At 43.7% G+C, this 20,689-nt stretch overlaps 2 protein-coding genes across 6 annotated transcripts in view; one reads left to right on the forward strand and one right to left on the reverse strand.

Moving 5' to 3' along the window:
* UTP20 (UTP20 small subunit processome component) overlaps positions 1–20,689 on the reverse strand; it is an 85,798-nt gene that overhangs the window by 57,628 nt on the left and 7,481 nt on the right. The window contains exons 1-8 of one of the 3 annotated variants that reach the window (XM_041474404.1): positions 5,934–6,070; positions 5,255–5,335; positions 4,083–4,149; positions 3,758–3,890; positions 3,102–3,290; positions 2,025–2,106; positions 804–941; positions 264–419 (exon numbers count right to left, since the gene is read on the reverse strand). In XM_041474404.1, coding sequence (XP_041330338.1) covers positions 264–419; positions 804–941; positions 2,025–2,106; positions 3,102–3,290; positions 3,758–3,890; positions 4,083–4,149; positions 5,255–5,335; positions 5,934–5,978 — 891 coding nt within the window. In that variant the 5' untranslated portion in view covers positions 5,979–6,070. Of the gene's footprint in view, positions 1–263; positions 420–803; positions 942–2,024; positions 2,107–3,101; positions 3,291–3,757; positions 3,891–4,082; positions 4,150–5,254; positions 5,336–5,933; positions 6,071–20,689 lie in introns of those variants that run through there. The other 2 variants (XM_041474403.1, XM_041474406.1) reach the window with 2 other exon arrangements.
* The window catches only part of SLC5A8 (solute carrier family 5 member 8), a 29,579-nt gene continuing 27,627 nt past the window's right edge, over positions 18,738–20,689 (forward strand). For all 3 annotated transcript variants that reach the window (XR_005955704.1, XR_005955705.1, XM_041474408.1), the window contains exon 1: positions 18,738–19,569. Coding sequence is in view for 1 of the 3 variants with exons in the window: in XM_041474408.1 (XP_041330342.1) it covers positions 19,237–19,569 (333 nt within the window). In the remaining 2 variants the exon portion in view is untranslated. The remainder of the gene's footprint in view (positions 19,570–20,689) is intronic.

A 20,689-nucleotide genomic window follows, 5' to 3' on the forward strand; every position in this document is an offset into this window, starting at 1 on the left:
ACCATCCTTGCCAAGCCACAGGACTGAGTTCCAAGTCTCACCTGCAGTAGCTCCCTTCTCACTCACAAAACAGCCACCAGGGTAACTCTGAGCTTAGAAAAGAAGGGTGGAATTTTTCCCATGACTCTGTATTTTATGTTTCCAAAGCAGAAAAAAAACCCATTTCTGGTCCAGTAAAACACTTTCCTCAATAAGTGCAGAATTTTTTTCTCAGTCACTCATGAATAAAAAAATAACAGTAAGAAGAGAAATAATCGGTGTACCTCCAGGCACTTGAAGACAATGTCAAAATGCTCCTTATGGATATGCACTGCAGCTGATCTGATCATTTGCTTGAAGGCTTCTCCAACAGCTACCCATGGTAGCTCAATTTCTTCTTCAGTCATAGGCCCCAGCTTCATCAGAATTAATTTCATAGCCTGCACAGGAAAAGAGCGTGTTGTGTTCTTACACTTAGAAAATAAATCTAGCAATCCTAAAACTATTTAGTGCAAGGTATTGCTAAAATATTCCAGTGATTTAAATTCTTTCTATAATTGAGAAAAAAATAGGCTATCACCTAAAATCTGAAATATCAGCAAGAAGTGTGATTTCAGCATACAGGAATACTGAAAAAGAATTACTTAAAACAACCTTCCTGTCTCCAAAAATATTCTTAGAAGGCTTTCAGATCCTACCAGGTAATTACCAACATGCTTATCACCAAGGATCCACAGAGGTGAAGGAGAAAACACTCCTGGTTTCAGTGAGCACTGCCTAAAGCCTGTTAATAGTGACAGTTAAAGCAGCAATCTTGTTTTTACCGTCTCTGCACAGGAGTGGAACATGTTTCGAACACCCTTGCACATCTCAAAAAGCAGCTGTCCTACACCTTCCACCTTTTCAGGGTGCTCTCCCAGGTCACGAAGCATTAAATTGAAGAGTTCATTTTTATCAGAAACCTGCAAAACATAAGGAGAAAACCACATTATCTTCTATTCAGAACTGTCAGATGGATAGACAATCAAAACGCTCCACAGCACCATGTTGTTCTGCTAGTTCTGCCTTCCCACAACAGCTCAAACTCATTATTTCTGTGACCACACAAGGAAATTCAAAGAAGAAATTTGATCAGCTATTCAGCCACTACAGCTCCCACAAGCCCAGAATGTACACAGGTCTGCTGACGTCACTGCAGCTGAAATATATAGGTTTCATTCTTCTCATGCAAGTTTAAACATGTGCATAAATGCACAGTTAAACTGGTCACAACTGAAACAAAAAAGTCCCTGTCCTGATGAGAAAGAGACTTGTATCAGCTGAACACAGAATCCAGTCATCTGAAACTAGAACCACACTTGAGAATACTGCAGGGACTTCTGGTCCAATATTGTAAACACCTCAGTTTCTGAGAATTTTACTTAAAGTTCAGAAATTTCCAAAAACAACCAATCAAGTGAACATGCTTTATTAAGGTCTCTCAACTTAGAACAAAAATGAGGATACTCAAACTTGCTAGCCAGTCTAAGGAATCCTGGCTTTTGTATGTTTTGACTAAAGAAAACCCAACAACTACCACTCCCGTTCCTTACTCCATGAAAGCTGCTGACTGATCTTGGCTGATCTGCCAGGGAATGTTACGTACAGTGATCTTCAGGAGTGGAAAACATCACAAGAATTTCAGTTCTACAAAGGCCTTTAACTATTCATGAAAAAGCTGGTAGAAAAATGTGAACATACAAATTCAAGCCTCCCTTCTGCAGGATTACCTTACTATTTCTAGTAATTTTAGGTAAACCAATCACAGGCATTTAGTAAAACGTCTCTAAACAGAGAGTGCTAAGGCCTCTATTTGCCACTACTGACATAGATCTTAGTATGGCAAAAAAAACCCCAACAAAATGACAAAAAATGACAACTCAGGACATGCTGTATGCCAGTTCAGGCTTTGCTAACCCTTCTCTGGAGAAAACCGAATATTGCACATTGAATCCAAAAACCACCTCAAAATGAAGATAGCACCAAAGTACAAACTTCCTGCTTACCTTTCTCATTAGAAAGACAAAACTTTCAGCAGCAAAGTTTCTGATGTGGAGTTTGTGGTGAGCCAGCAGGGTGCTGTACAGGCTACAAAGACACAAAATAACCCATTGTCTTAGGGGCAATGCAAGAATTGCCATCAGCTGGTTAAAAAAAATTGTTTCCAGTTTACATTACCACTTTTTACAAACACTAAGAACCTGTCCTTCTAGAGAGGGCCAATACCTTCCCTCATCTAGATGCCTTTCCACTCTCCCTGCATAACGAACAAGAGTTTTGCAAAGAAGGTCAAATGACAGTGCAATTAAGCCACAATCAGAAATACCTTTCAGATCTGCAGATCTACACATATTCAACTGCAGAACCAAGATTTTCAACATGTATATTTAGCAGCAGTAAGTGAAACAAAAGTTGATTTATATGCCAGATTTGTATTTCAGTTGAGCCAACAGGCTCTCCTGTACACTTAGAAAGTTTTGAAAGATTCAGTTTGCAAGGCTGATAAATATTTGCAGTTTCCTGGTATCAGTAACAGTGGCAGATGGCTTATCACAGGTTCATTGCAGAGGGAGTGGTGCCTCAGATTCTCTCAAATTGAGCAGATCATTTTTCAATATGTTCAACAGCTTAGTCTGGGCTGGGGAGGAAATCTGTAACCAGTTTTTTGCTCCATCTGTTCCAAACTGAAATTAGGAGGAAGAAACATGGAACCACTGTCTATGTCAAAAGGAAGAGCCCAGCTACAGCAGCAATTTAAGACTGAACAAGTGGTCACACTGGGTCAGGCCACATGCTCAGTCAGTCTACAGCAGGAGCCAAAAGCAGATACCTGGGAATGGTTTAAAAACACAGCAAGCACATATGAAATCAGCCTTCAAGCACCTGCAGTTCAGGAACTCCTCAAGCCCAGAAGCCCCTGCATTTGGTAACTGCCTGGAGCTTGGCCAGTTCCTCTCTGAGAAAAGCTGAGAAAGCATGCTAAAAAGTATACTGAAGCATTAAGCCATGTATTCATGTGGCATTTACACTTCTGTAGCATCTAGTAACTGCTGATCAAGACAGACATTAAATATGGTTTTTACCTGTATATGTTGTGTATGTCTTTCACCATCAATCTCCACAAATACTTGTAGAGATAGGAAAGAGCGGTAAAAGCCCATTCTAGCAGATCTGTATCCTGTGTATCCAATAATTTGGTGATGGCCAGGAAAAAGTCATGAAAGTGAGGATAGAAGTCAGCCTGAAGATCTCGAGCCAGCTGCACCACTAGACTGTGTTTCAGAAAATACACCAGTGTTAGTGCATTTCAAAAACAAACCAATCAAAACCTAGCCAAATAATCCAGTGCAGTCTCCTTAGAAAGAAAGGCAGCATCACTTTTATGTGTCACTTTTTAAAAAATATCACCTATTAGGCAGCCGTGATTGGCAAAAATCTTAAGATTTTCAAAAAATCAAGTAGACAACAGTACACAAGGAAACGAATAATTAATATCAAACAGAGCACATTAACATAATGTCTAACATTCAGTAACACTCCAGCTAATTTATTTGCCTTGTCACAACTATATTTTTTTGAAGACTTAGAACCATAAAGCTCTACCAGGGAAATATGACCATTTTGGGCATCTCACTGCTTATTTTCCTCAGGCACAATAAAGACAAAGAACACTTACAACAGAAGCCATGCTTGTAATACCATCAAGGCTTATGACTACTTTTTGTGACCATTTACTTACTTTAATAGGGGTTGGTAAGCAAGACTGCCTTCGACTTGCAGATGTGTCTTCAAGCTCTGCACAACAGCACTTTGGTAATAAACCAGCTGGTTGAAGGACTGGCATTTGTTGGCCACTTCATTATAGAATTGCACTGTTCAAACAACAAAAGAGAAGCCCTGAAAACTAGTCCAGTCCCTGGTAAGCACATAGGGTGTTAAAGAGTAACAGTGCTCCAGAGCCCAGCTCAAAAACCAGTCAATAGTCTCCCACTGGGCTCTGGATGAAGAAAAAACATATTATAGCAGTCTAAGGGAAGCAGGAAACATGAATATAAATGACGTACCAAAATGCCGAGTGAGGTTCAGCTCCTTCCATTTCCGCAGTCCTTCGAAAAAGTAGGTTTCAACCTCCTGCCAAAACAAAGATGGAGAATAGCTACCAACCCTACTGAATGTGTCCTGAGAGGTTCAAATGAAGACCACTATCAAGTGCCTAAAACATTTGAAGAATGTTCTAAGAAATCTTAATGACTCATTTCAACAGGCACTATGGAGTTTCCCTGAAAATAGTCTTTCTTTCAATATTCAAAATACATTTGAAAATATTTTCTGATGGCAGGACTTGTTTATATAATTGCTTTTTATAGCTCTGTTGACTGGCCTTGATAACCTAAGATGCTGAGCCATAGTTCACCCAGCACAATGCCTTGGGATTTTCTTTTGGCATCCTCTCAGCTATTGAGTGGGAAGTTCAGAACAATCCGGTAGGCCAGGTGGCAATAACCTGCAAAGCGCTATAATCATAATGATGATTTATATGACACACAGAAATGATCCTTGTGACCCATAAAGACATATGTGCTCATATTTTATACACATGCTGCCAGTATGTGGGTGTCCACGGGTAACAAGTGATGCATCCCATATGACAACTGATAGGACAAGAGGAAATGGCCTGAGGTTGTGCTAGAGGAGGTTTAGACTTTCTTCACTGAAAGGGTGGTCAGGCACTAGGACAGGCTGCCCAGAGAAGGGGTTGAATAATCATCCCTGGAAATACTTAAAAGATGTGCAGATGTGGCACTTAGGGACATGGTTTAATGATGATGAACTCGACAGTGTTAGGTTAACAGTCAGACTCAACAATCTTAGAGGTCTTTTCCAACTTATGATTTTCAAACTTCAGATTCTATTGCAACTACTCAGCACATTCAAGTCTTTCCAAGTCTGGTTGTATGACTGCTAAATGACACAGCAGCATCCTTCACGTTCAGAAACAGGCCCACCAGCCACATGGAAACATCAGAGTGATACTGACAAAGTGCCTCAATGGCAATACGGCAAACCAGGTAAAAAAGGAAAAGGGAACAAAGCACAAAATGAGGCTCCAGAAAAAGCAGTTCTTGCAAGAGCTCCTCTCCAATTTCCTCCTAAATAAATTTCTTAAGTGACTCTTTCATGGAGTATGTCTACCTGTGGTGTTATTTCAGAAAATAATCACAATTGCTGCTCTCACCTCAGCATAGCTCCCAGTTCTGTCAATCCGATGAATAATATCAATATTAATGTTGCTTAGGCGCTCCGAAAAGGTAAGAAACTGCAAAAAAAAGAACACATTTCTTGCTTAATTCTGAGCACAGCCCTTCCAAATCTCTCTCGATAGCACTGCAAACAGAAACCCCACTTCTAAAGACGGGCTGCCAGATAATACCCCTCAACATCAGCCCTATAAGAAGATGAAAGCAAAACGCCCAGAAGCAGGACTGACCCTCTACCCCCGCGACCTGCAAACCGAGCCTCGCAGCCCACGCCTCTGCACAACACGGTGACAGAGAAATCTACCAGATTCAGAGATGCAGAGAAATCTACCCAGGTTTCAGCACAGTGCCCCCTCTGAGCCTTCCCGAAACAACGCCCTGGTTAATTTCATTGAATTATTTCCTACACTGGGGCGGCGGTGAGCCCGCTGCCTGTCAGGGACGGTGACCCGGCGGCCGGAGCTGCCGGGTGCGGGGCAGCAGCCGCACCCCGGCCCCTCGCAGCGCGGAGCTGACCCTGCCACGCCGCCCGCCCGCCCTCACGCCTCCTGCCGCGGTGCCGCTTCGGCAGCCGGGCACGACCACCGAGCTAACACCGACGGCGGAAGCCTGAGCTCCCTTCCCCCGGCCAGCAGCCGCGTCCGGGCGGGCGCTCACCCGGTGCGTGTTGCCCGACTTGTGGGCCGTGGGTTTGCTCTTCATGGTGGCGGCGGTGGGAGCCCCACAGCGAGTCCCGCACGTGCGGCCCTACGCGCCAGGCGCCGCCATGCCGGCACGGGCTGCCGGGAGCAGGGCGGGACCGCCGGCGGAAGGGGCGGGCGGTGCCGAACGAGATCTAACCCGTAGCTCGGGGAGGTCCTGTCCCCCTGTCACCTTGGCAGCGAGCGGAGGTTCCCTGGAGGAGTGGGCAGAGTAGCGCCGCTCCGCCGTAGTCTGTGCGCTGTGGTGTAGGGCGGCGGGCTGGGGCACCTCGGTAGCAGGGGGAGGCTGCGGCGGTGCCCAGGGAAGAGCAGTTTGTGCTATGGCGAAAGCATGATGGAGCGGAGAGCGGCCCACAGCACAGCACTGATGGCTCGTCCCGGAACGGCCACTGCCCAGCCCCTGATCTCAGTAGTGATTTTTGTCCGGACCTCAACGATTTAAACAAAAATGTTCATCGCAGACAAAGTACATGCAAACCAAGTCCTCGCACAAGAGCAAATAGTTACGGACTGGTCGTTCCGTGCAATACCACGGCTTGTGGGAGCTTCTGCCTGCGGCTGCAGTTGCAGGAGGGGAAGGACGTGTGAGTGAGGAGGGAGCTGAGCGGGAAGGAGCTTTGGTGGGGGCAGGTGTAGCACAGGCAGCTCGGAACCACGCGAACATTCAAGGCTGCGTCTTGCCCAGCTCGGGAATTCGGCCCTGCCAGTGCCGCCCGTCCTGCCTGCTACAGGCGGCTCAAGGCCATGTCAGAAACCAGCTTGCAGGCTATTTAGACGGAAAGACATACTGGTGGATTTGAGCACGGCTGAAGTTCACGATTTGGAGCACGTAGGGACCCACAGCTTGGAACAGACCCAACAGGTTAAACAGTGCCAGGTGCATCCAGAAAGGCTGCCCACAGGCAGGCAGTAAGCCATTAACATGATAGTCATCTGGACAGGTTGGGGAACGTGCGTGCTTCAGCACCCGAGGAGTCAGAGCTTCTGAGACAGCTTTAAACCTTGCTCTTCTGCTGCAGGAATAGAAGGGACTCCCGGCGTTTGCATTAAATGGGAAGAGAATACCTAATTAAGCATTTAAGTTTGAAAAGGTTTGCTTAAGTGATTTCAAGGCCAAATATCTCCATAGAAAGTGCAGCCAAAAGCATGTTGAGAGGTCTAGATCCACAAGGGCTTAGGGACCAATATGCAACTGCTTAAGAGTACAAATAACCCTCCAGAAGTGGTTAGTAAATTCAATTACTGTCTCCTACCTATTGTATACTTGTGGAAAACAGTCTACAAGATCTTTTTTTCCATTATGAATAGCATCTATAGCAGAGCTGTAGAACTTTGTGGGATGCATGTGCTACAAAATCATCCAAGGAAATGAGCAAAATCTAACATTCATGTAAAATAACAGGAGAAGAGCTCAGGTGTGCTCTGGCTGTTGCAGAAGTCATCATCAGCAAAAATAAAATACATTAGAGGAAGGTTTTAAAAGGCAAAAAATGCTCATTTTGTGTTTGTAAGCTGGCAATTTCTCAGAAGATTGAGACAGGGTAGACCTGTAGCTGCTGATGTTCCTGAGAGTTTCTGGTTGCAAGAGCTACTCATGGACTGCGTGTCAGCCAGCACTGAGGTACATCTGAGTGTACCTGCACTTGGAGGTACATCTGAGTGAGCCTCAGGCTAGTAGCCCAGGTATCAATACCAGTATAGCCAGGACAGTAGGTCTGGTGCCTCAGCTGCCAAGGTTCAGTGACCCAGAGGGGCCCTTCCCCACTTGTGTATGAGCTGCAGCTATGTTAACAATATCTTTACTACATACACTCCCTTCTGACTGCAATGCTTCAAGCCTCAGGACTTATTCTTTTACTTTTCCAGTAAGAGATGTGGTTTTCCCATCTCTGGGCAGGCCCCAGCTCCAGCACCCTGTGGTTATCTGATGGTCCCTGCCAGCAATTCTCCTTCAGAAATCTATGCTACAGACATTAAAAATTAACAGCAGATGGCCTTCTGAAGAGTAAAGGCTTATTGGTAGTAATACCTGTAGAGGCACGTAGAGGAAACCTTTTTAAAATAGTGCATGCACTACCAAAGCAGTCACCAATTCAGATCTGACTTCTTCAAACACCCAGTGTGGGCTACAGCCACCAGTCCCTGACTCTAATCCATCAGCATTTCTGAAACAGGTCTAAGATTCCTGTGTCTCCTCCATTCTTGGGCTTTTTAGTCCTGCAGTTATAAATCTACTTGCTGGACTCAGCAAGAGCCAGAGCCCCTTTATGTAGAAGCAAAGGCTTGCCTCCTGATAGTTTGTAGTTTAGCCTAATTGGGGTGAAATACCTCGATTTTTAATCCAGGATGGTCTCACAGGGCAGAATTCATGTCAGATAACCTAGATGTTTACAATTGTGTGTCTGCCTTTGAGCATCAACTACAGGCTCCTTTTCTATTCACTGAAGATCTAGACACATTCTTGTACTCGAAACATCTGTGTTGGAATATCATTAATCCTACAATTGGTATCTTGGGAAGTCTGGATGACTCCATTGTATGTGCATATCTGCAACTGCCCCTGTGGATGCCCCCCCCCACATGACGTGGCTCAATAACTACAAAAATACACTGTATCCAAAACCGTGTTACCAGGTTTCCCTCCTTCTGTCGTATTTTATGTGTATTAATTACAAGCACAGCACATACTCCTGAAGCCCGTTTGATACTGAGTTTCTGAGTTAAAGGACATGTTACCTGACACAAGACAATGAGCAGCCAAGTCAGGCTATTTTTAACCAGAGGACATTGTAGATTGCATAGGTGCACAGGTGTTAGATCAAATTTTCATTTTCCTACCATATTTGTGCAGTCTGCATAGGTAATTATATTGTGAGAGGATTTTCCCTTTCAAAATGAAATATAACAGGCTAATAGATGAACAGAAACAACTGTGGATTAGACCAAACAACTTCCAGTCTTGGATGCCCAAATCTAGGTTGCTCAATCAATAGAAGCCTTTCTCTTTGCCTCTCTTGAGTCACCACACAGGTGGAGTGCAGGGGGCTGGGGTGGATCTGGCTATAAACTACTGCATCACAGGAGCTCTTCAAAATCCTCCTGTAGGGAGAAGCTGGCACGAGTTTAAGGCAGGTTATACAAGTGTATCATGCAGTTTGGTGTATTCTTTCAACTTAAGCAAACAGATTTATAATTTTTAAATTTGTCTGCAAAGTAAGATGAGCCCTTTGTAACACAATGACATATTTTCACTGCCAGTTTCCTCCTCAGCTTCTAGCTGGCATTTTGCCTTGCCTTGCGGGAGAAAACCCCACAAGATCATGTAGGATGTTGTTGAGAGCACTTCAAAATCAAAGCAGACAAGATACTGGAATCCTGTTCTGCAATGTGGTGGAACTGTTTGGCCACATTTTTTCTAATATGCCTGAAGCATAGAGATTCTGCAAATAACGCAACTCCAGGTCAATGCTAGCTGAGTCATGGGGAGAATTTCATGGGGAGAAGGGGAAACCCTTAGGTTTGCTGATCAGAGAGGGTTGGAAGAAGGGACTGGAATTTAGATCCCAGATATTCTGCCTGAAATATTCTGAACTTAGGGGCCTTTCCTCACAGAAAGGTGCACTGGCAACCTGGTTCAACCCTTGACACACCTAGACCAGTGACTCATCTATTTCAAGTCAGGGTCCTGCTGCAGAGCTGAAATATCTGGGCTGTACTAGCTCCAACTCTTGAACAGCAAAACTGAACAGCACCAGAGCACAGGGACTGTCTACACCAATAGATCATCAATACAATCCCTGGCACAATTTTGCCACAATTCATGCCAGTTTTCTGCCCAGTAGGAACCCACACCTGGGGCTTTTTTTTTTTAGGCTTTGGTTTTCTGTTTGTTGTTTGGGTTTTTTTTTGTTTGTTTGTTTTGGGGTCTTTTTTGTTGTTTTGTTGTTGGGTTGGGTTGGGTTGGTTTGGTTTGGGTTTTTTTTTGTTTTTGGCTAATTTTTTTTTTTTTTTTTTGGTGGAGAAGAAAGTTTTAGAAATTATTTGTGTTATAAAGAGAAAGGGTCTGATTTCTACACAGACCACATGTATACAGACAGCCCCAGGACAGGAGAGGTTTGCAGTGGTGGCTACTGCTGTTGTTCCTCATCCACTGCTCTGCCACAGCAGCAGCAGCAGAACTGGCTACAGCCTTGTTGAAAGTAATAGAAGCAGCAGGAAGAGGATTCACAGAGGAATATATATTCATGGAGCATGGAAAGGAAAATTAAAAGGCAGGATGGAGTCTTGTTCCCCAAAAGAGATGTGAATGCTGTCCTGCACTTCATGCTCACCATTAAAATGAGGGCATTTGGATTTGACAGAAACCATCTGGATTTCAGGCTGTCTGTCCTGTGTCTGGGACTATTAACAGTCTGTTTACAGCATGCCATTCAGGGGAAAGTAAGGCCAGGCTCACTGAAAGGAATGGTATGTTCCTGGCATGGAATAGAAGGTAATGTACAAAGCAATTGGTACTGTTCTCATATCTCTGCATCCATCTCATTCATGCAATGAAAGTTAGGTATGTAGGTTTGATGTTTTGGCTAATTAATTTGCAGCTTTTTCTTTTCTTATTTGAAGTTTGAACTGTCATAGTATTCATGCAGCTGTAACTTTGCTTTCAGGTTCCAATAGAGTCGGTACTTCAGTTATCCATTCCTGATCTCATAGATCCAAGAGACATAGTGTACAAAAGCTGAAACTCTGAGGAAAGGGTCTAATAATCTCAGCTCTGCAGTGTACTGTAAGGAAAATACATTTGAACATACATACCCTTAAGCTGAGACTGCTAGGAAGCAGTCTAATTTTGATGTGTTCTGTTGAGTGAAATATTTGTGGGTGCCTTAGAAAAGTGGAAGAAGTTATACCACACCAAGAGACAAAAGCAGCCCTTCTTGGCACTTCCACTGTGTCATAAGCTGCTGGTACCAGCTGCTAAATTACAGACATTTATGAAAAAATTTCCAATATTGGTCTATATAAAGCAGAAAAAAACCCCAAAAAATACCAAACCATACCAACCAGCCAGCCAACCAATCAACCAACCAAAAAAACACCAAAAAAATGTTATTGATGCTGTCACTGCAGAGATGTTGCTAACATTAAGGAAAAAAAAATTAGGGCTGTCCCTTCTTATTATAAAATTTAAGTAAGTCTTTGGACACTGCTGCTGCTTTTAATATCAATTTGTGGGTCTAATTTATGATCAAATCAAATAGGGGCCATTGAAAGAACTGATAAAACAAACATATTGAAATAATAGATCCCTATATAAAAGATATCTAGGTGGAGACTGACACTTCAGTAATAAAGGAAAAGGAAATGAGCCTCCATCTCCAAGTAAGAGAGAAAACCCAAAAGACTCTGAAGCAGATGAAGTCCTGGTTGCTTGAACTGGGCAAGCACTTGCCACAGGGGTGCAGTTCAGCTCTCTGGCTATAGCTGCTGGCTGCACAGAGGGCTATATTTCACCTGGTGTTCAGAGCCAGTAGAAGATCACTTGCAGGGTGCCCACCCGCGCCTCTTTTGATGTGAGATGAAATGAGCCCCTTTAAAATGATGATCAGCTAATAGTACTGTACAGATACAGAGCATCTTCTGTACCAAGAGATAGAGTCCCTTAAATCCAACTGCAGCCAATATGCTTCTCATCTACTGCCATTTACTGTTGCACTTCCTTGTGCATCACATCATTCACCAATCTGCTAGCACTATCACATGGTATTAACCTGACTATGCAGAAGCTGTGGAGGCTTTATGATGCTAGATCAATACCATTTTTTTTTTGCCTATTTAAAAAAGCATGTTAAAATTATTATTTCTTCCCCATTGCCTTAGCCCCAAATCCACATTTTCATCAAACCCCACTCAGTAGTCTATTTGAACATGTGCTAACACTGGATAGCAATACACAAGAGACATTAATTTTAAGAGTCTTAGTGTGCCTGGATTAATAAAGTTCTCCTGCCATGGAGTTTGGTCATGAACATCCACATGACACATAACCACTGTCCCCCATCCACCACAGACCACCCATCACTCCTTAGCTTCCTGCAACAGCCATAAGACTGCAGTGCAAGAGGCCAAAAACCTACAGTGTCCCAGCAGCATCTTGGGAGAGACCAAGGATGCTGGCAGTGTTTACACTCTCCAGAAAAAACAGGAATTTGCTATTTGAAATATCCAGATAGCATCAGAAATAGGTGTAACAAATCTCACGTTATAGAGGAAAGCAGAAGAAACAAACCAAGCCAAAGTCAACAGACGCAGATGGTTGGACCGGAGGGAAAAACCTCCTTCCTTATCTACTTTTGGTGATGTTGCTTTGAGGATGCCTGACAAACAAAGCAATTAAACACATAGAGCTGGTATAAATATGCATAACTGCTTTCAAACATTTCCAAGCAATGTATGTGTCTGTGTGATCTCGGCATGGGCAGCCTTGGCAGAGTAAAAGAAGAAATAAAGATGATCGAAAAGGGGTTTAAAAGAGAGGCAAGGCAGTCAGTTCCTTGAGACATTAAAAAATTGAAAGAATGAAGTGGATAGGAAACAGCAATTTTGGGGGAAATGCCTCATGGGACTGTGGGTCCAAAAGGAAGGGGATTCTTGCAGAAGTGTGAGAGGGAGGAGGAAGAGAAAGTTTCTTAATGTGATGAGATGGGGGTGGAGATGAAAGGATTGAGGGAGCACAGAGGATTCAGCAGTAGCAATTACAAAGAAGGATGGGAGGCAGGTAATAAGGGAGATGTCAGACCTGGTGATAGACACTCTGGATTATGAATTGAAAAATAAAATAATAATTAAAAAGCTAGTTAGGCTAGCTGGGCAGTAGCAGGCAACATTTTTTCAGAGTATTTCGAAGTGGCAGAGTTAGCAGGCTCATTTCCAGAGGCTTCCTCTGTAGAAAGTGCAAAGAGATGGGCTCCTCCAGGGAGCATATCAAAACAACAGTTTCTTTCTGAAGAACCTGTCTCTCTCTTTCAGCAGGGAGCCAAGCTGCATAACCGAAGTACCCTACACGGTACACCTAAAGCAGAGACATATCTAAATAACTTCAACTAAAACATGTGATCTGAGATAGTTTGGATAGCAGCTAGTGAAAAAAAGAGGGAAGCAACAGAAACAAAATACAGAAGTTCAGAAAAATTTACTCAGAAAAAAAATCAATTTTTTGTTCATCATTCTGGTGAACATTTGACAGCCTTTTCTCATACATTAACTGCAAGTAAAGAAACTAGTTGAATTGTAATTCTGTTGATGCAGAATTGAACACCTTAAATAAACAAAAGATCCCAAAGCCATGGGTATAAAGTTCAAACATGTAACTTATTTATCCATTTGAGTTAAAGAAGTAAAATCTGTACCACAATTTTATTCCCATACTAATTGTTCTCGTGAGCAAGTATTTATGTATGCTACATCTCACTGCATTATAGACTCCTAATCATTCAGATTTAAATGTCCAGTAGTCAAGGCTAACTTAAGTACTTCCTTCAATCCTGGAGCACTCACTATTGATTTTAAAAGGTGTGTTGGTATTAGTGGGTTACACAATATAAAGTTCTCTTCTCAAGACAATTAAGTACTCACATTTAAATTATTTTCCTTTCAAACTGCATTCATTCGAATTTCAGTGGAATGTGAACATAGAAAAAACAAACAACTAAGAAGGTGTCATTCAAAATGTTAACATAAACCATGATTTTTATGACTCTTTGGCTCTTTTCTCCTTGTTGATCTCTTTCTTTGCAAGTCACTCTTTGTGTACTTGTGTCCCAGACATACTAAGCATGAGAGGACAAACACTTCAAGCAAAAGTTATTACCATGAAAGACTTCCTAATGATTAGGGTCTGTAGCAAAGACCTTTCCCAATTCTACACCTCTTCAAATATAGGATTGAATAGGATGAGGATTGGAAAAACGACAGACATGGAATTAGGGAACCATGCTTCTTGAAATATTTAACTTGTTTTATTTATGTTTTTTTAAGACATAAGACACTTGCAAATATCATTGCATCCTTGTTATTGCCCACAAACAGAACACAGTCTGTGCAAGAGGCACTTCTATAAAATTACTACTAGAAAGAAGTTTCTAAAAGGATGCTTGGAAATGTGCCCTAGTGATATTACTGGAAATAAAGAGGTAGCAATTATGGGACATCTCTGTAAAAGAAAATCCCTGTGCTCAAAATACATGTGCCAGGTGACTATTTCTATGAAACTCATCCAAATTTCACAAATAATATTGATGATGATGATGATGATGATGCTCTTCTGAATCCCCTTTCAGGATAATTCTGTCATGTCCAAACACTATTAACAGAAAAAGGGCTGACAAAAAAGTAACTGAAAAGAAAGCTAAGAAAATCACTAAAAAAGACTGTGGAAGATTAAGACACCTGCCCTGGTTTTGGCTGGGATAGTTAATTTTATTTTAGTAGCTGGTACAGTGCTGCATTTTGAATGTAGTATAAAATGAGTGTTGATAACACACTGATGTTTTCATTGTTGCTACATTGTGCTTACCCTAAGCCAAACAGTTTCCCATGCTCTGCCACTGAGCAGGTGCACAAGAAACTGGGAGGGAGCATGGCCAGGACAGCTGATCTGAACTAGCCAAAGGTATATTCCATACCACAGAACATCATTCCCATATATAAACTGAGGTGAGTTGGCCAGGAGACGCTAACTGCTGCTTGGGTGTGGGCTGGCCATCAGTCAGTGGGTGGTGAGCAACTGGATTGTGCATTGCTTGTTTCTTTTGGGGTCCTGCCACACCCTTTAATTAAAATTATTAATATTGTCATAATTATAAATATTATTATTAGATTTTGTTTTGTTTCACATATTAAACTGCTCTTATCTCAACCCACAAGTTTTGCTTTTCTTTTTTTTCCATTTCTCCTCCTCACTGCAAGGTTGGGAACAGGTGGGTGATTGAATGGCTGCATGGTTCTTAGCTGCTGGCTGGGATTAAACCACAACAGGACCATTAAACCAGGAGAAGCAAAGCCAGTGATGTGGTATAAGGTAACTAGCTATACTATGCCAAGCAATTCAGAACAGCAGTGAAAAGCACAGCAGGTAGAGGAGATTAGGGTGTATTCAAAGACTCTAACTGATGTTCAGAAATATGAAACACCATCAGCAATGAGTTTCCTTTACACCAAAATGCAACAGGTTTTTCAAGGTGACAAGTGATGTTGTATAGGAAGCAGTTGCTACAATTAAATTTTTTCAAAAGTAAAAGAAGTGCATTTTTACTTGGAGTACCACATTGTGAGAAAAATCAGACAGTCTAATTAGGAGTAAATGATTAATTTTGATGTGTTATTCCTAACACTAACTGTGACATAAAGGAAATTTAACTGGTAGCTCCATGAACAGAGGAGTAAATTAAATCTAGGTCCTCATGTCACTGTGTCTTAGTGTTGGTTGGCTTGTGAACTTAAGAAGATGAGAAGCTTTGCCTGCAGTTCTGTGTTTTTAAGGTCTTTCTCTCAAATGGTTTCACCATTCCCCTAATAGAAGTTCAGATCTTGCAGCAGTGTTCCTTTCAATAGGAACATTTATGGGATCCTGCATTTTTTCCCATCTACTTCAATGCAACTGGTAGGTCCTTAATCTTTCTGAGGTCCTAATCTCTCTAGATTTGGTGATGGTGTACTGTGGTCATTGTAGGAAGTGCAAACACCTTCCACATGAATACATGTATACATATATACAGGGCATCATCCCACATCCCTGATTTCCTAACAAATCATCCATTTTTGCAGATTTTGTTTTGAAATTATTTTGTTTGTTTGTTTTTACCAACAGCCAGCCACTTTCAGGCAAGGTTTCCAAACTGATCCCTGTGTAAGCAGCAGAGAACAATGGCCAGTCCTGGCACTACACAGGTCAATAAAATTGACCACGAACTGTTCTTGATCTGCAAACTCAGCTCAGCTGGGGTAGGTACAGCTGAACCCCACACAGTATGAAATGAAGCAAAGAATTACTGGAAGTTGGAGAGCTCCCAGGCTGCCAAAGCAAAATGTAAAGGGTCTTGCATCACTACTGAACAATGGTCACCAGGCCTCCAGTGCTTTCCTCCCTCACTTACAGTTTTTGCCCATGCCCACATTTGCCTACAAGCAGGATAATCTCTCAAAGTCTATTTTCACAACTTAGTTCAGAAAGATGGGCAGCATCTTTCCAAGCTCAGGGCTCAATATATTTGTCTCATCCACAGGAGAAAGACATCTGACTGATCTCCCAATGCAGTGGCCTCTCCACATGAAAAATAACAGGAAGGGAATGTCCTTCCCTACAGACTTCCAGTAATACCTCACAGAGCTGTCCCATAGTGGAAATGAGCCCAATACAATCACAAGGAAGGAACCATTTGGAACCCATAGGCAGCCTGGGGTTTGTTTGGTCAGATCCGTGGCCTTTTTAATTAGAGGGTGCTGGAGAGATGTGAATCTTACCCCTCTTGCTATTAAACTGAATCCCACTGATGTCAGTAGATCTTACAAAAACAGAGTCACAGCCACAATGAGATGAGACACCACATAAGGCCCAGTGGAGATGGGGCAAAAGTGTTACAAGAAGATAATGAAAGACAGAAGTTTGGAAGCCATTTACATATCTAGTGTAGCGATGAGAAAAAGCAGTTCTCTGTTATACAGCACAAACCAATAGAGCTAATTTGGTTCCCTGTGTGAAAAATCCAGAAAAACATTTAGTCCTGTTCTCCAGGTTCACTTGCTGTGATTTAGAACATGGCCATCATACAGATTTGCTGCCTGTTCCAAAAATGGAAACATCCGCATTGGAGGATCCAGCCTTTCATGGCATATTGATTATGATGAAATTTGAAAGACAATTTGCTTAACACTACTGGTAAAAGAGCCGAGGATGCCACGTGAAACCAAAGTGATGTTCATTTCCTCATAGCTGCTTGTGTTTCAGTTAAGAAACATGATTTGTTTTCCAGTACATGTTATCACTTGTTGTGTTTACATTATGTCAAAAATTATAAAGAAGCCAAATCAAAATTGTATTAATCCTATGTAATTAACACTTTAAATTCATGTTATTGTTTGAATGGTTTGAGCAACATAATTCCTGAAGAAGTGCAAACAAAGAACACTGAGCATGAAGCTCTGAGCAGCACAAGCTGGTCTGGGCCAGAGCCTGTTTTTATCCTTCCTGAGAAAAAGGAGTCATGCTTTTTTGACAACAAATACCTTTTTTTGGACAATACCAATTCATTGCACTGAGTGGGGATGTGCTGGTTTTGATTGAGGCTTTGCTTGAAAGGTTTATCATCTTTCATGTTGTCAGAAGTTGATTTAGGGCACCCAATTCAGATGATCAATAAATCAATAGGTACTGGTAGGTGTAGAGCATATGTTTCTTTCTTGATCTTCCTCAACAGGACATCTGGAAGCTCTTACTCATTGTATAAGTAATTAGAGAGTAATTGGGCTACAGAGACTGGTGCCCTAACCTGCTGTGGTGAGATTAGGACATGCCACTTGCACACCATGACCAGCTCCTGTCTCTGCAAGGACATTCAGACTCCCAGATAGGCATCTAGACACCAGACCAAAACAGACATGATTTCACAGCTCAATTTAATAATCCTGCCAGACCAGACTTCCACCTGCTTCCCCCTCCTTCCAATATGCACTCAGAAATAAATCCAAAAGGCCTGCAATTCCAGAGCTCCCAAGAAGAGAGAAGCGTTCCATCATCTGTGCTTGGCTGTCAGGTGTCTGTCTGGTCATTTCTGTCTAAGATACAGAAGGCTGCTGAAAATCATGTCTTAGAATGGTCATATCCAGGCAGCTCAGAGCACTTACAGCAGACTGCTTCCAGCTTATCCAGCTGTGGATAAGAGCCAGGAGAGGCTGGGCAGGAAGGACAATTATTCCACCTTCCACAAAGGAAAACAGGGTAATTTTTAATCCTCAGGCTGGTTCTGACTTTTACTAGGTAATCACTTCCAGCATAGCACTTTGCCAATGTACAGCTCAAGATGGAAAGCTACTGTGCAAAGCTTCTAAACTCTGCTGCAAGGTGTGCTGTGTGTGGCTGCACTGCTGTCAAGCACATCTGAGTTAGCTTTGGCATCCTTTCATCTTCTTTCCCCATCTGGGGTTGGTAATATGTGGCAAAGTGGCCAAATATGGTATTTGCTGTTAGTCCTGTGTCTACTGCTGGCTATAGAAATAGGCACATCTCCACCACTTGACATGCATGACCTTAGAATCCCATAGGTGTTTTTGGTGTATTCCTCTCTGGGTAAGGTGTGTGAAGCTCCATTTGTGATATTCCTGTGCACTTTGACTCCTGAACATGAAGATGAGTAGTAAAACTTCTGTGAGCACAGTGCAGGTAGTAGGGCTTCCCTGTTGCACAACCGCAGTGTTCATCAACTCGTCTTGGTAAATCTGATTCAGTGAGTTTCCTTCCAGATTGCACAACTCATGGAAATGTATATATCAAACGATATTTTCACCTCAGCCCTTTGGGGAGATGGTGCAATATGCTAATGAGCGAGGGTAGGTTCCCCATCCTGGGGAACTCTCGTGTGAAATGTCTTCCCTCCAGAAGCTCTGGACCGCAACCCAAGTTTGAGTTGTAACCGCGTTCAGGCGGGGCTGTGCCGTGGCTCCATCCCGCAGCCCGGAGGCTCGGGGCGGGCTGCCCTGGCCCGCGATCGCCGCCCCTTCTCGCTCCGCGGGGGCGCTCAGCGCCGCGGGGAGGAGCGGGCACCGGCACCGTATAAGGCCCGCCCGCCGTCCCGGCTGCGGCACTCGCACAGCGGCTCCCGGCGCACCCGCTCCCGGCCGCGGGGACACGCGGCGGAGACCTGCGCGGGGCGCTCCGCAGCGCACCTGTCCCGGCGGCGGACACCGCACCGCACCGCCCCGCACCTGTCCCGGCTGCGGACGCCGCACCGCACTGCCCCGCACCTGTCCCGGCGGCGGACACCGCAGCGCTCCGCACCTGTCCCACCCGCGGACACCGCAGCGCACCTTTTCGCTTCTGTCCCGCTGGTGTCACCGCACCGCACCTGCCCCAGCCCCGGCGGAAGGCGCCTCCCCGGGGGCCCGTTCCCATCTGCTTCCTCCTGCTTATGCCAGCCCTGCGGAGGCAGCAACAGCCCCTCTGATTTTGGGGAAGAGCCTTGGTTCCAAGGGTGAGTTCCTCGCGTAGAATGGGGCGCTTCACCGTGTGGGACTATGTGGTCTTTGCGGCTATGCTGCTCATCTCAGCCATCATTGGCATCTACTATGCCTTTGTGGGAGGTGGGCAGAAGACGTCGAAGGACTTCCTTATGGCAGGCCGAAGCATGAGTGCCCTCCCGGTTGCACTCTCCCTCACCGCCAGCTTCATGTCAGCCGTCACGGTGCTGGGCACCCCTGCTGAGATCTATCGTTATGGTGCCATCTTCTGCGTCTTTGCCATCACCTACGGCCTGGTGGTGCTGTGCAGTGCTGAGATCTTCCTGCCTGTCTTCTACAAGCTGGGCATTACCAGCACCTATGAGGTAAGGAAGTGGAAAGAATCCCTCCCCAGATTTTAGGGAGCTGGGAGGCTTCTCATACCTACTTTCTACATGTCTGCCCTCCACCTTCTCTTCCCCCAAATTCCCTGCACTCTGGGCTGTCCTATGTCCTCACACTCCCGAGAGCAGGCTGCAACCCTCTGTCCCCAAGTCTGCCTACACTGTCTCTGCAGGCAGGTGATGCTCAACCCTGCTGCCTTAGCTCAGGAGCTGTGTGTCGTACCAGATTTATTTCCTCATGCCAGATACTCAGTTCGGTAGGTGGAGTAATCCTAATGCAGCTTGGATGGTGACATGTCATTAATCATCTGTAATTAATATACCCAAACCAGAGCACAAAAGCATCTACTGTAGGAACCAGAGTTATCACATCACATCATGCTCCCTCCAGATTGGTTTCTAAGCTAAGGTGCAACCACAAAAGTCACCCTTTGGCAGAGTAGGTATTTGTGCTGTTCCTAGAGATTTTGAAGACACCCCTTGTCACCTGAGGCTGTTTACACTACTGAATGTCTTCTCTCTCATGATTATACAAGGAGGTCAGCAAATGCTCTCTGTCTGTGAAAGTTTTCTTATTTCCACCAAAATAAGGCTGAGCTGGTTTTAAGCACAGCATACAAGTTAAAGTTATAGCCATCAGCACAGAGACAGCTGGGGTAGTGGGATAATCACAGGTCGAGTCTGACAGTTTTGGGATCGGGAAGCATCTGGTCAGTGCTTTCTTCTGATTCAAAATGTCCATGCAACGTGTTTATCCTGCATGGAGATAGTTCCTACCTGCAGATTTAGAAGCAAACTGCTCATTTTGCAGAGGACTTTGGGAAAGGAGCATCGGTGCAGGTGAAAGTCCTTGACTGGCTGCTTTGATCTTTAGCATTTTATTACACTGAACAGAGACATTGCAGCACTGGAGGCTGAAAACAAGATTTCTGCTAGTGAATTTAGATAAGAGTTCACCAACAGAAATTCCTGGTGTCTTCCAGTGTATTTTAATCTACTAATCTTTGGACTGTCATGATGATACTTAAATAGGGCTCTTTTAAATAAAAGCTTATGATAATGACTGGAAACTCACTGATTATCTTGGCATTGAATCAGTAAT

This window comes from Pyrgilauda ruficollis, unplaced genomic scaffold (assembly GCF_017590135.1).
Source record: "Pyrgilauda ruficollis isolate IOZ18807 unplaced genomic scaffold, ASM1759013v1 scaffold32, whole genome shotgun sequence".
NCBI lineage: Eukaryota > Metazoa > Chordata > Aves > Passeriformes > Passeridae > Pyrgilauda > Pyrgilauda ruficollis.